Below are 15,817 nucleotides of genomic sequence, written 5' to 3' on the forward strand. Positions count from 1 at the left end.
TAGAGTACTGGGAGGTAGGCTGTACTTTTATATATACCAGTAAGACCCCTTAAGGGCGAGGAGCGACCTCGCCATTGGGTGCATGCATGCACACATTCGCCTGGGTGACAGCAGACTGCTGAGCGCTGGCGCTTTGGCATGGGATCAACTTTGACCCAAAAAATGCACAAACCTGGTTGGTTGTTTTAAGTTGGACAAAATGTGGCCATATTTTCACAAATACCGTACGTCAGAGATGACTGAAGTCTGACATCATAGATGTTTGACGTCATAGACCACATGAGACTGACACAATATGTCCACATATGGGCATTCCTAGATATGGGCTTAATATTGATGACATCAGGGATCTCCATATATGGGCATAAAATGGACAAGAACAGAATTAATTTGCAAGAGTACCTTTGATGACATCAGGGATCTCCATATATGGGCATAAAAGGGATTGTATGATGTCAGACGTCATTGGTCTATGATGTCAGACAAGGACATATATTTATAGGCCTATATACATATATACATTTTTTTTCCGTAGAATATATTAAATACCAAAGTGTATTTCTAAATGCAAGTACTTTTTTTTTTATCAAATAGATGAAGTACATAATTTGACAGAGCAACTGACAGTTTTGTCCACCACTTGTGTTTGTAGTAACGCCTCCGTACAAAAGATGGCAGAATATTTCACAGACACCCGAGTAGCTTCGGCAACGCTCTACCTCTTCCTCCAAGGGCTGATCCTGGACCAGTGAAACAACTGAGATCCCCTTTTTGTATGAAATTAAACCTGATCACAGTTCAGCTTGTCAAACCCTTTCGAAGAAGAGCTCTGTGGACCAAGCGTCAAGCTCTAAAAATGTAGGTATAGTATGGCTGGCTACCGCTGATATTTTTAATCTAAAAAGACATCGTTTACTCACTGCATCATATAATAGTATAAAGGCCAACAGCTCAATAAAGCGTAACCGTTAGAAATACACTTTGAGGTGCTTGCTTGCTTGTACAGCTAGTAGTAAAGTAGAACAGTTCGCAATGAATGAGCATTGAATGACAGTGACAGAGTGATAGAGTGATAGTTGTTAATATTCACTGGCGTTGACAAACTGATACAAAGATTGTCTAATTTACGTTCGAGTGTCATTGTATCAGGATTCAGGACGTTCCGGGGGTTCTTTATTATATTTCTGAGTGTGACTCTCTGACCTTATATGGAAGTGTTGGTGTTGCTGTCAAGGGAGGAGGGGGGACTGGACGGGGACAGTCACAGAACCGATTGTTTAGTCTTATACCAGTAAAACGCCCTAAGGGCGAGAAGCGACCGTCAGGGCGCGCGGAAACAACAGACTTGTAAGGGGGGGTGGGGCTTCAACAATTACAGCTCGTGACACCAAGTTTGGAGACGGCACCATGCTTGCGAAATGCGAACTGGAGTTATGGCTGTTTAAAGCCCAGCCAATAGGAGGAAAGAGGGGGCGTTTTTCATTATCAGCCACAAAGTCGTAGCAATTCAATGTACACTTACCACTAGGCTGGTGGTTGTAAAATGGTTCCATATGCTCCTGTAGAACCCCCGAGTATGTATGCAATCACTCTAGTTTTAGTAAAAACACGTTTTAATCAAGATCGCACGGAGAACAACTGCATTACCCATACTGCTAAAACTATACATCCGGTGAAATCGACCTCTCTGATTGGTGGAGATTCTTCTTCTTTTGTATATCTTGCGGTTGCCGCGAAAATAGTCTCGCGTGGCCAGACGGTTGCCTCCGCGATTTGGTCAAATGCTCCCAGCATACAGTCTGGCAAAGCAGAAAGATAAAAATGAGTGCGAGATGAAAGCGGAAGTGAAGCCCCCACGTCACTTCCGTTTCAGTCTCACATCACACATATTTATCATGATATAAATAAAAATCATATAAGCATGTTTAGCTTGCTGCTTAGCAGAAATGACATTTTAAAATATATTTTATTGAACGGTAATGCCCGTTTTCGATACTCGCCGTTAGGGAGCTGCTGTTCCAGACTCTATATAGCATTCAGAGATTGTGGAATAGTTGTCTGGCTACGCGAGACTACCGCGAAAATAGCTACTGCCCCCTGTCTGCCCGGCAGATTATTGCACTTCAGCAGAACTCTGTGGGCGAGTGTCTTTCTTTTACAAATATGATGCACTGTGTTAAAGATGACGATAAGAGCGTCCACAGAGATGACAATCACTACATGTCAGGCCATATGCTGGCCTGGATAACTAAACTGAGCGTGATTTAAGGGATATATTTCAGGAAACAAGTGACATTCGCAATGCATTCTGGGAGTGTAGTTTCCACAATTTTCTAACCCTTGTACCCTGCCCTTTTTTCAGCTTTCTAATTCATTGTTGCATTCAAAAAAATAATAATATTGTCATGATTCGTCACCAGCCGAGGTGGCTTTGTCCAAGGCTTAAAAACGTTTAAATAAATACTTTATGAAATGTCTATGGAAGAAATGAATGGGGAAAACGCTTCCGACACTTGAGTGAAGACGGGGTGGGGCTTCAACTGCGATGCTCTATGGCGGTCTAAGTCCAGACACCAAATTTCGAGACGGTACCATGCAGTTATGGCTGTTTAAAGCCCAGTCAATTCCTAGAAAAACCTATACCTGATTTATGTCACACGACTCACACCCAGTCATTAATCTATGTCCAGGACAACTTGCATCAGTGACATGAACTTTGAGTCCCTTATCCTTTATAAAACAACACATTGAAGGTCAAATTTAACTGAGGATTTTGCTGTGAGGATGTAGGGATGTAGTTTGGCACATGCCATGGACAGGGTGAGTGAGGTTCCATGGGTTCTGTTCTGTCTGTCTTGAACATAAGGAGTAACAGGAATGTTTCAGGACTCAGGAGAGGTGTAGATAACAAGGAAAGACCTCCAAAGGTCTTGTTTTAAATTTAAAAGGTCCAAACAAAAAAGCTTCTGTTTCCCTCTGTTTCCCTTCAACACAGCTTTGTGCTTTATGCATTGAATGTAGACTACACAAATAACACCTCCCAGTAGGCCTGGACAATACAGTATATCCATATCTATATTTGTCAAAAATATTGTGATATTAGATTTTTGTCCATATAGCCCAGCCCTACCTCCAAGTGTGTATGTTAGTCTCTGAGAGATGTACTTTTTCAAGTCATAGACAAGGCAACCAGGCTTCTGTCAAATCATGTCTTGTTTATCAGCCCAACACCAGTTTCCTGTTGCATTTGTCTTAACATCCCTTTTTTAGGGTTGTTTCTTCTGTGTACTGATGTGTGTGATAATAATTGAACATGCATAGACAGTGACACTTGACAAGTTTCAGGCAGTTACTGTAGTGAGTGTCAGTTGTCTCTGAATATCATTGCGCACTGTTCTCTCGTTCTGGCGTTCTGCTTTGGTGAGTTTGGATCAATAATATTTATCTTGCTGCATTCAGTGAGCTCCCTTAGTGTTTGGACAACATCCATCTGTTTTATCATTCTTTTGTGCTTCTCCTATGTAGTTTAACATTTTTTAATACTCTTTTTATTGGAGTTTTGGGCATATCAAGGTATAATTAACATCTTTTTTTAATAGGTCCATAATTGTTAGGGGTAAATTGTAGTGTACAATTATGATGGAAAAAATCATGATCATAACAATCTGACTACTTAGGCCTCTGTTGGATGATCAAGCGTACTAATAGTAACCACATTATCATAGTTTGGGGAGCTGTTTATCATTCATAGTTGTTTTATTTTATTTTGTTTTAATCTAACTTTTTATAGCATTAGGCTTACAGGATGAAATGTGTTCCATTTTCCTCTGTGGATTTGTTGTGATATTATGTTAGTCCTCTTTATACGTTTGGTCCTGTATTTACACCATAGTGAGAAGGAGGTATCAGTTTATTAATCCATTCACTCTCATTGAATGGCGAGAGTGTTATAATCACAATCACAGTGGCACATACACAAACAAAGTAGATTCTACCATTATATTAAAAGGTAAGGCCTAAAATAACACTAATCATTACAAAAGACATACATGTGTGAGTAGAGAATGTTTATCCCTAAAAATTATATATAATTTACGTGTGAGCATGTATGTGTACAGTATGTTAGAAGTTCACCTTCGTAGCTGTTACAGTACATCTTTGCAGGGTGACAGCCATACTTTTAAGTTAGTTTTAACGTGACATTTTGCAAAAACAAATGTGCAAATACACAAGTAGAAAAAAAAGAGAAAGACATTGCATTGGATGACATTTCAGGTTAAAATAAATTATAATAAAAATTATTATAAGCCATTATTTTTAGATGGGTCTTAAACGTGTATGTAGGCTACTGTATGTACAGTATGCCACTCCCTCATTGCATGTGGTATGCCATTTCCAGTTACTTCCCTTTACTGACAGCACATTTTGTCCCAATGTGGTGCGTCTATATGGCATCTCACAGTCACTCTAGTATAGTTTTGATTGACAATTCAACAATATGTCCAATTTAGCAAACAGAGGGCTTAAATGTAAGCCCTTTGTTTGTTAAATTCCTTTAAAGGACATGGGGCTAACCCAACACCATATATAAAGCAATCATATTTAGAAAATAAATAATTAAAAAATATATAGATATTGATTTAATTGACAAGTTAGTAAAATGTGAATGCCGACAGAATTAACTGTCAGAAATGACCTGATTAGCTTAACACCTTTTTCACATGATATTTATAGGTTAGTGTGCAGTCCAGTGTGACACAAGATGCATGAACTACACACACACACACACACACACACACACACACACACACACACACACACACACACACACACACACACACACACACACACACACACACTCTCACTCTCACTCTCACTCTCTCTCACACACACACACACACACACACACACACACACACACACACACACACACACACACACACCATGACACAGTGGTTCCTGGCAGTGTAGACACGCGTATGTCTTAATATAGTGACAGCATGGTGCCAGAGAGGACATGTCACTGACTGACTTCACTTTAGGAAACGATAATGTTTTATGACACCGGTCCTGTTGAAATAATTACCATACTAGTCTTTCTTCAAAAGCCAATGCTGTGTTCCAAATCCTAGAGACGGTGTGTATGTTGATGTGCAAATGATGATCCCAATTTCAAGTCGGCACACAGTAAAAGTGAAATCTTAAAAAAGTCCAACTTTAAAATAACAGATCAATCGATTTTGCATTGTACTTGCATTACAGTATAAGTCAGTATATAATTAGGCAACTGAACTGGTTTAGCCAGGTCTGTCATTTGTTCTGACTCTGGATAAAGATTCAAACTAAAAATCAAGGGTAACAGTAGAATATACTGTAGTATAACTATCCAGATTGAGTATGAGTTGGTTAGCAGTGCCTTGCTCAATGACATTTTCCATGCATGTCTGCAGCAGAGATTGAACTCAAACTCTTCGGTCATGGAACAGACACCTCAAGTCCATCCTGCTAAACCCTGGCTTAGTACAGAGGAGAGGGGGATGAACAGAAAAGGTTATAGAGGAATAGAGAGGGATAGACTGACAGATGGATTAGGGTGAGATCAGGACTAGCTGTGCTGCCGTGGGCTCAGGGTTGTCTGTGACCACGTTTGAATGCACGCCTGTATACCAGAGGAACTACCAAAGTTGTAGACCGAACTAACAGATACAAATAGATAGTTTAGTCACATCCGTGAATAAAAACTGCATGTCAATATTTTTGTTGTGTGCCAGTATCATAGCATTTGTTGACTTAACTTGTATTTAGCTCCATGACTGATTATTATATGTAAATAATATACTCTAATACTAATTACTGCAATACTGTTCTTTGCATGTCTGAGTTATTCATTGTTTGTTATATAGACGGGTTTCTTGTTTACAAACATCAGCTGACTGTATCATGTAATCAATTCCGTCCAATCCCCAAACCTGTTGTTTTGGGGAGCGCTGGTTTCATTAGCTAATTTTGGTACGGACCCTGCGCACGCATCTAGTTTTATCAGTGTAACGTGGACCAGAAACCCATCTATATATTTGGCTATATATGATCCCTTCATAGAGGTTTTGTTGGTTCAACGTGAAGTGAAACAATGGAATACAACAAATAATACATTAAATCAAAAATATATAATCCAGGTGCTCAATAACCTGCATGCACACACACTCACTCATTCATTGATTGGAGGAACTAAGAACTGATGTCACTTAAACCCTAAATCATCACAGGTGTGAGTCCACAGCATCATCATTAGCAGTAGAGTCCAGGACAGAGGATGGCGATGGGACGGAGGACATTCAGCAGAACGGGCCAACAACACAAAGACAAGCTGCGGAGGCTGTGCATGAGACTCCATCACCAACAGCATTCACCCCAGAGCCTTTGAAGAGGGACAATGTGGATTCTAGATGGAACACAGAAGCTGCATCGAACGTGAGAGCTGCAGGAACAATCGCAGTAGAACCAGCTTCCAAAGATGCCCTTTCAGACCAGCCAGGTTCAGAGTCAGACCCGGCCGAACTCGAAGGGAGGCTGCGATCGCTTCCAATCCACCACCGTCCAGACCTGCTGTTGGCGTGCGCTGACCTGGTCAACTCGGAGTGGCAGCGCAGCCAGGCAGCCCGGGTCCACGCCCTCCAGAAGTCCTGCCCGGAGTTCCCAGTGTGCCTGGTTCTCCTGCAGGGGCCGCGCCAGTCAGAGCGGCTGCTGGGCCACGCCCGCCTCTCCAGGGTCGTAGGTCACGGGGGAAGCCTGTTTGTAGAGTCGGTGGTGGTGTCCAAAGTGGAGCGGGGGAAGGGCTACGGACGGACGCTGATGGCAGAGGTGGAACGCTACGCGAAAAGCCGCGGGTTCAAGCGACTATGCCTGACCACGCATGACAAGCAGCACTTCTACGCCCACTTGGGCTACACGCTGTCCACACCAGTACAGAACGCCGGCGCCATGACGGCGTTTGTTCCCATGGAGACCCTCCTTAGGTTCTCCAGGATGGCGGTCGCGGACGCGGATGCAAACGAAGGAATGGGGACAGAAAGACAGACAGGGACGCAGAGGGGAGGAGTTTGTGGTGTACCATCACTTCCTCTACCTCCTTCTTCAATCCCTCCTCCTCCTCCACCTCCTCTGCATCCTCCTCCTCCTCCTCCTCTTCCTCCTGCTCCACCTCCACCTCCTCCTCCTCCAGGCCTCCGTCCCCCTCCTATGCCTCCCTCCACCCCCTCTCCCTCCCTCCAGTCTAAAGCGCAGCAGATTGTACAGACTTTGACTGAGACGCCATACAGAGACGCTAAGGGGACACCCATCTTCTGGATGCACAAGGATATCTGAGATACACACACACACACACACACGCCCCTTCACATAGTAATGCATAACCACATAATAGGCTCTCAAATACCCAGGCACATACATACAGTACAGTACATACATGCATACATACATACATACGTACATACGTACATACATACATACATACATACATACATATATAGAGAAACTCTCACAAACTCTCCCTAGCTCTCTCTCTCTCTCTCACACACACACACACACACACACACACACACACACACACACACACACACACACACACACACACACACACACACACACACACACACGTGTTACAGACATGTACTACAGTCTCCCTTGAAAAAAAAGAAGAAAAAAAACGGATGCTTGCTGATTAGAGTCAGGATATTGCAAAAGGCTGTGTGATTCTTTTACAGTATGTCTCTTGACTTGGCCAATCAGAAGCCAGGTAGATAAGGTATGCACTATGCAGCAATACCATGCCATCTGTGGATGATTAGGTTTGTACGATAAAGAAATGGGTTTGTGTGACTAGGAGATTACCAGCTTGAATTCATGGGTTGTCAGCCACCTTGTTGGTGAAAGCCTGGTTGTCATTCTGCAACTACACATTAAGAACAAATCGTAATACTGAAATGTTGGATCTGAATGTGCCTTTACTGAAATGTCATGTGTTTGTGAATTTTGAAGAAGTCAATTAATGTGCCTTGTGTTTTAACCATGTGGTTGAAATAAAATACCTTAAAGTATTGAGTCATGTTTCCTTGATATATTTCTTTCAGTACTAATGAACTTCAATCGAATATGATAAGCAATGAGGTCAACACAGATTTTTGCATTATTTCACATTAACAGCCGGTTACATGGCTATTTTAATTGTGGTAAATCATGACTGCTTTTGCTGTTACATTTAACAATATACTGTAGTGAAATGATTTTGCTTGTATAGCATAAATACACAAGGGCAGTTCTGGGTGGTTCACATAAGGCATGAATCATGCATGAGATATTCATATTAAAGATGAATCGCAGTCACATAAAAATAAGGTTTCTAATGACAGTGCAATACGTTTTTTCACGATAATTAACAGTCTGTCCAAAGTACTAATTTCTTTTGTTGCTTTTACAGCAAACCTGTTGCAGTATAATATGACTTTTGATGCCTTTTCCCCCCTCTCTGCTCAGGAAGGACACGTCACTGCCTAAACAGCCATGGTGCTGTTTCACCTCCCTCTCCTCTTCATTCTCCTTGTCCTCCTCCCGTATCCTCCACTGTGCACCTCCATTGCTCCTCCCTCCACCCAGGAACACTCTCCCCTCCTCCCCGGCTCCATGGCCGCAGCAGAGCCCGTTCTCAGGGACCGGCCATTCGTTGTCGTCTGGAACATGCCTACCGCTCGCTGCCACAGACACTACAGTGTCCACCTGGACCTGAGAGACTTTGACATTGTGCACAACCAACGGCAACACTTCCAAGGACAGGTGACTGGATTTGATTTGACCCAAGTTCACGTTTTCCCCATTTCCTCTAGGAAGCATTCGTGTTCTAGTTACCTACCTACTGACCTAGCTCATTCTGTCCCCCCATCCTTCTTTTCTGTCCTCCCTTAATATTTTCCATCTGTCTTTCCATCTCTCCTTACTTGTTTTCTTCCTTCCTTCTATCTGTATATGTTTCTTTGTTTTCTTCCTACCTTCGATAATTTCATCATCCATTCATCCATCCATCCATCCATCCCTTTCAGGAAATGACCATCTTCTATCGCGACCGCTTGGGGAAATACCCCTACCTGACCAAGGATGGCAAGAGTGTGAACGGAGGCCTACCTCAGCTGGGTGACCTGGCAGGCCACCTTTCCCTTGCCCAGTCACAGATCTCCGACCTGCTGCGACCCAACTTCACTGGCCTGGCGGTGATCGACTGGGAGGAGTGGCGCCCTCTGTGGAAGACAGACTTCGGAGCCAAGAAGGCGTACCGGCGAATGTCCAAAGCGTTGGTGAGGCAAGAGAGACCCGAGTTGTCTGAGAATGAGGTGAGAGCGGAGGCACAGCGGCAGTTTGACAAGGCAGCCAGGGACTTCATGGGAGAGACGCTGAGTCTAGGAGGCCGAGTTCGTCCTGGAGGTCTCTGGGGGTTCTACGGGTTCCCCTATTGTTACAATGCATACAGGAGAGAGACTGGTATGTTAGGATGTAATCCACTACACTACAACACACACACACACACACACACACACACACACACACACACACACACACACACACACACATACTCCCTCAAACACTTTGTTTTGTTTGAGAGTTGCTCTACAAATAAACAGAGATTGTTACCAGGACATTCACTCTTGCACAAGGTTATCCAACTATTGCTTATTCATTCACAAAGACTATGAGACATTTGCATTTGGACCACTTTAACCACTTGAACCCTAGTGTCCCAATTCTGTGGCAAACATCTGGTGAAAATAGCGAACTACAAGTAAGGAAAATAGGAGCCTATTATACACGGTCAACTAAGTAGGCTTAATAAGTGGTTAACTGAATACATACAGTAGATTAACAATACTGAACTGCCCAGGCGAACAAAATAGTAGTCCAGCTGGTATTTCTCAGCTGGCTGCCTCGCCTTTACACAACTGACCCATCAAAGGTGACTGTTTTCCACTCTGTTTTGGTTCCATCGAGTCTGGATAAACTCCAGCGTCTCCTCAACCGTGAATTTTGCAACCATATTTGCCGGCCCAGTTTTGTACATGTTTGACATGGCGAGTTCCTTCAGCAGTAAGGTTCCTGACCAGACAGTACAAGCATATCACCCTCTCTGTCCTTTTATCACTCCCCCACTCAGGGCAAATAAAAGCTGGTTCTGGGATTAGGTTTATTAGCATCATTGTCTCCACCAGCCGAAGGCTTGGGGGAGAGTATGTTTTCCCCTTCGTCCGTCCGTCCGTGCGTCCGTCCGTCCGTCCGTCCGTCCGTGTGTCCGTCCGTGTGTCCTCACAGTTTGTGTGCAGCTAATCTCAGTCGCCGTTGGCCCGGTCGCTGCCAAAGTGAGCACACACATTCCCTGGATGCCAATCTAGAACCTCTGCCCTAAATTTTTCAAATGGGCCTTTTCTAGCGCCACCTAGTGGCCGATGTTCACAAAACACATTTCTGTGCACTACTCTTACAGATTTTGTCAAAAAATCCTACAAATCGGTAGGCAGCATCTCGACAGTCATGTGATCGACACAGATCTGTCCGATTTTGCATATTCCATCCGGATTGGCTAAGATTGGCTTCCAAAGTTTGTAGGATTGAGCCGTTTTGAACAAAATGCCTCAAATCCCAAACGCAAAGTGCAATTATCATGAAATCGCGCACACACGTTCCCACTAGGCCGAGGAAGAAAAGCCACTTAATTTTTTTTAAATCAGCCTCATGGTGGCGCTATAACAGGCCGATTTGTGGTTTTACCTATAACTCCACCGATTAGTTTCAAACTTTGTAAGCGCACTCCCTAGAGGCTAAGGATAAACCTTTGCCCTGCATTTTTCACACCAGCCTTTTATAGCGCCACCTTTGGACCGACTTATGTAAAACACATTTTTGGATATTACTCCTTGAGATTTTATCCAAAAATCACGCAAATCGGTACACAGTATCTCTATAGTCATGTGATCAAGTCCGATCCGTCTGATATTTCATATTCCATCCTGATTGGCTAATATTAGCTTCCAAAGTTTGCAGGATTGCTCCGTTTTTGAACAAAATGCTTCAAATCATCAACGCAGCTTGCGATTACCGTGAAATTTGCCACACATATTCCCACTAGGTCAAGGAACAAAAGCTACCTTTTTTCACATTGGCCTGTTATAGCGCCACCAGCAGGTAGCCTTTAGCAAAACAAATTTTTGGAACACAATGCTTCAAATCATGCATGCAGCGTCCGATTTCCATGAAAGATCTATGGTGAAGAACATATGCCACCCTTTTTACATTGGCCTATTATACAGTAGCACCACCAGGACACACAGCCTGGTGGAGACCTGTGCTCGGAAGAGCACTGCTTCTAGTTATTTGTCTTTTTTCAGGGGACAGGTACACAGGGCAATGCAACCCCAGGGCCAGACCGCGTAATGACCGCTTGGCATGGCTGTGGCGACAGTCTACTGCCCTCTACCCCAGCATCTATCTGTCTCAGGGAATGACAGGGACTAACAACACACGGAACATGGTCAAGTATGGAGATGTACACACACCTAGCCCTCTAGCTCAGCCTAGCATTCCAGCTATTAGTGTATACATACAGTATACCTATATATTCACTCATACATATACTACAGTATCTGTCTCTCTGTCTCTCTCTCACACACACACACACACACACACACACACACACACACACACACACACACACACACACACACACACACACACACACACACACACACACACACACACACACACACACACACACAATTGTTTTCATTTTGGTTTAGCATTACAGTGGATTAAACATTTCTTCTGCCAACAGACACCGGCTGCTGGAGGCCTTGCGAGTGGCATCACTTTGGCGCCATGACAACAATGCCAAACATGCCACACCTGTCCTGCCTTACGCCAGACTGGCCTTCAGAAAAACTCTGCACTTCCTCAATGAGGTACTGCAGTGGTTCTTAATGTCAACGACTCCCAAATGTATTTCGCCGTGGTCCCTCATCTGAAAATATTTGTGCTGTTAAGAAACCAACGTTTCGATAAAGTCTTCTTCAGGGTTTGTTTCTAAATGAACGGTGCCAGAACAACATCACGTACACTATATTCAACTAACACCATTTCTGCTGGAAGTTGAGATTCCTCATTGAATCCCATGATTCAATGGGGAATCTTAGAAGGCGGGCCAAAGAGTACATCAACTGTGTGTCACTGATCACATGACCCCCAAAAACGATTCTCCAGTTCTAGGCAACACAGAAGGGGTCTCCTTTTTCTTATCGCCACACAACAGCGACAATGTATAGTAATAACATATCATTTAAGGGTTCTACACCATGCATTTCAAAATAATTTATATAACATTGTTTGTGTCGCAAAAACGTTTTTGAGGCTAAATTACCACTCCTGAATACAGAGCCCCTGTCATTTCTGCCTGGCTTTCAGAGCATTTTCAGCTGCAGTACCACCTTGTCCTGAGTGGGAGGACTGCGCTATTGAGCCAGTTTTGGCCCCACACTCCTCCTCACCTCCTGCTCAGCAGGCCTGCCCACCCCTCCCCAACCCTCTCCCAGCTCCTCCTGCCTCCCTCTCAGGCCTGCCCACCCCTCCCCAACCCTCACTCAGCACAGCAGTAGCAGTAGGTCCCGTTTGTGCTCACAGTCACAATCGGACCTAAAATCAGACAGTCCGTTCTGAGACCTGCTTACATAGATCTGCCCATAAACTGAGAAAGTCACAATGGTCAGAAATAGGACTTTGTGAGGATAGAACATGCTGGTGGGACAACAAAAAAATACATACAAATTTAAAAAATCACACCCGTGTGAAGTGGAGCTGTGTGTGTGTGTGTGTGTGTGTGTGTGTGTGTGTGTGTGTGTGTGTGTGTGTGTGTGTGTGTGTGTGTGTGTGTGTGTGTGTGTGTGTGTGTGGATCATGTGTACCGATTTTTGTGACATTTGAAGAAAATATGTAGGAAAAGGAGCAAAAAGTGTGTTTTGGAGAAAATTCAAGATGGCGGACAATCTATCATGGCGCAAATGGGCGTGGCCTATATGGGGAGATGCGTCATGGCCCAAGGAATCCAGGGAAAAAATATTTTTAATTTTCCGACCTACGGTTCAAGAGTTACAGGCCAAAACGTAAAGTGGGGTGTTATGGCGCCACCATGCGGCCAAATGACACAATTATTTTTCATTTAATCCTTGAAATCATTATGAACCTCCTCTCCAAGTCTTGAAACTCTAGCCCCTATGGTTTGCGAGAGACAAATAATTGAATGTGAGTTTTTGCGATTCCCATTATAAGTCAATGGGGAAAATTAATTCACTAATAAATTAATATCAATTAAACTATAGAACCTTTCTCTTAGAAAAGTAATAGCCCACGATTCCCGAGTAAGCCGGTCGATTTGACATATGGCGCGAGTGTGTGGTGGCAAAACTGTGGGACTAGTGGCGTGCCGAAGTTTAGGAAGTTCAGGCTACATACACACACACACACACACAGACACACAGACACACACACAGACACACAGACCCACACAGCCACGTATAGGGAGCCTGTGCTTCACACAGCTCCAAAAATGAGAATTGATGAAAATTCATGGTGTAGTCCCTTTAATGTTGAAAATGAGCAGCATTACCCTTTTCTGGGGACCCCCACTTTGAGAAACTACAACAACACACATACTTTATTGACAGAAACTTTAATTGGTAACTTCTTCATACAGGTAGCAAAGACAAATTATACGTGCTCTATGCAGTACACAACCAGAACAGGTTCTACACACAACCACAATTCTACACATTAACCATGTTTGTGCTTGTGTGTTTTTGCTTGTGTCTGTGTGTTTGTTTGCATGTGTGTACACTACAGACAGAGTTGGAAAGCACGCTGGGAGAGAGTGCAGCATTGGGTGCAGCAGGAGTGGTTCTGTGGGGAGAGCTGACGTTTGCCAAGTCAAAGGTGGGCTACTGTACCTTCCTCTCTGTACAGGACAAGTAAATGGTGAGTGAGTGAATCATCACTCACTGACCTTGATCATTCAAGTTCTATTGACCGTATCTGTGTGCTTACAGTACATGCTATATGTAATAGTGTGTGTGTGTGTGTGTGTGTGTGTGTGTGTGTGTGTGTGTGTGTGCGTGTGCGTGTGTGATGTGTACAGCATCAGTGTGAGCTCCTCAGAGACTACATGCACTCCGTCTTGGGTCGCTACATCAGAACTCTGAGGTCCGACACCCAGCACTGCAGCATCCAGCGTTGCCGCGGTAACGGCCGCTGTACCCGCCGCGACCCCAACTCCCGCCACATGATCTCCTCAACTTCAAACACGATGGCCTCTGACACCAACGAGATCAACAACTCCTCCGGTGAACCCTTCCACAAGCACTTCCTGTGTCATTGTTACCAGGGTTGGAGTGGAGAGAGATGTGATGAGAGGAAGGAGGGGGATGAGGGACAGAACAGATTCTAAGTTGATAAAAAAACAACATAACATTTGGGCATCCTGGGGTAAAGATCCTGCCCAAAATAGAAATTAGACGTTTGCCCGGGACCCAAACTAGTAAAATAGTAAATCTACAAGCTCACAACGCGTCAAAATCTTTATTTTATTTTATTATGGAAATTATTAGATTTTTTTTTCACTCCTACATCTGGCTTTCTTTAATGTAGGAAATGAAAGGGAAAAAGGGATATTTACATCACACTAACGTCATAGAGACTAACGTCATAGAAAGTAAGCAGAGACCAACATAACCACAGCTGATCACAGGGGAAAAGCCCAGTTGGGCGGTGTCCCAGTTGGGCGGCGGTGTAGCGTTAGGCGGCAAGTGTACAGCTATGAGACCCCATTGATTTCTCGCAGAAAATTTGATGAGCAATACAATGGTTATATGTCACAGTTATTGTCCACGACATTGCAACGGGCGCGAAGGCCAGCGGACCTTGGTCCTGCTCTTCGCGCCCGAGCACCGCAGGCGCGAGTAGTTACGAAGCCGTGGTGAATGCAATCGTTATATTTATGCCCAGGCCGTAAGGCCTGGGCAAGCGCACGATAAAGGCATGAATGGGATGAAGATCGCTTGCTTTACAGTCTTTACAGTCCGCCTTATCGCTGCACCGCCCAACTGGGACACCGCCCAACTGGGACTAGCCCGATCACAGACTGAACAGCCCATACAAGGAGATATGCACATGTGTCATGTTTGATACCATGCAAAGTGAGCATTAATAAATGGCTTAATATTTTTTCACCTTTTGTATACATGGATTTTTCTCCAAACTACAAATAAAATTTGTTATTCTTTTTTTCTTTTTACTGCTTTACACTTTCTTTGCAGTTGACAGTAATAGAAATGTACATTTAAATGATCCAAGTCACAAGTTAGGATTCAGCAGATTACAATTTTTAATGAACCAAGTAATACAGTATGAGCACTAAGATGTCACATCATTTTCATTTAAACATTAAAAATATTAAGAGTATTTGAGGAATATTGAGCAGTATTTACTTTTTTACAATCAAACAAACAATGGAACAATGAATTGAAATTTGTGCAAATATCAACGGTAGCCTATATTGTTAAATTCACACTTTTAATACTTCTTCATTCTAACTACATGAAGAAGTATTAAAAGTTAAGCCCAACTGCAGTGTTGGGCTCGACAAAATTCAAGCTTTCTTTTCTGTCGTCTAACTGTTGCATAATAATTTGGCCATTATAGAGCATATGATTCAGAAGTCCTTTTCGTTTTTTATTTAACT

General features: G+C 43.4%; 2 protein-coding genes across 2 annotated transcripts; both read left to right on the forward strand.

Annotated features, from left to right (window-relative positions):
- Positions 1–671: 671 nt before the first annotated feature.
- naa80 (N-alpha-acetyltransferase 80, NatH catalytic subunit) lies at positions 672–7,365 on the forward strand (the record flags this gene model as incomplete). The annotated part of the gene is made up of 2 exons (XM_080732632.1): positions 672–748; positions 6,267–7,365. 2 exons carry the CDS (start codon positions 672–674, stop codon positions 7,363–7,365), a joined length of 1,176 nt encoding a protein of 391 aa, XP_080588758.1.
- Positions 7,366–8,559: 1,194 nt separating this feature from the next.
- hyal3 (hyaluronidase 3) lies at positions 8,560–15,035 on the forward strand (the record flags this gene model as incomplete). The annotated part of the gene is made up of 6 exons (XM_080732633.1): positions 8,560–8,829; positions 9,093–9,528; positions 11,424–11,571; positions 11,867–11,993; positions 13,924–14,013; positions 14,216–15,035. 6 exons carry the CDS (start codon positions 8,560–8,562, stop codon positions 14,522–14,524), a joined length of 1,380 nt encoding a protein of 459 aa, XP_080588759.1. The 3' UTR covers positions 14,525–15,035.
- Between the last annotated feature and the right edge of the window lie 782 nt (positions 15,036–15,817).

The sequence above is a fragment of the Nannobrachium achirus genome (assembly GCF_963921795.1).
Source record: "Nannobrachium achirus genome assembly, chromosome: 9".
NCBI classification, from domain to species: domain Eukaryota; kingdom Metazoa; phylum Chordata; class Actinopteri; order Myctophiformes; family Myctophidae; genus Nannobrachium; species Nannobrachium achirus.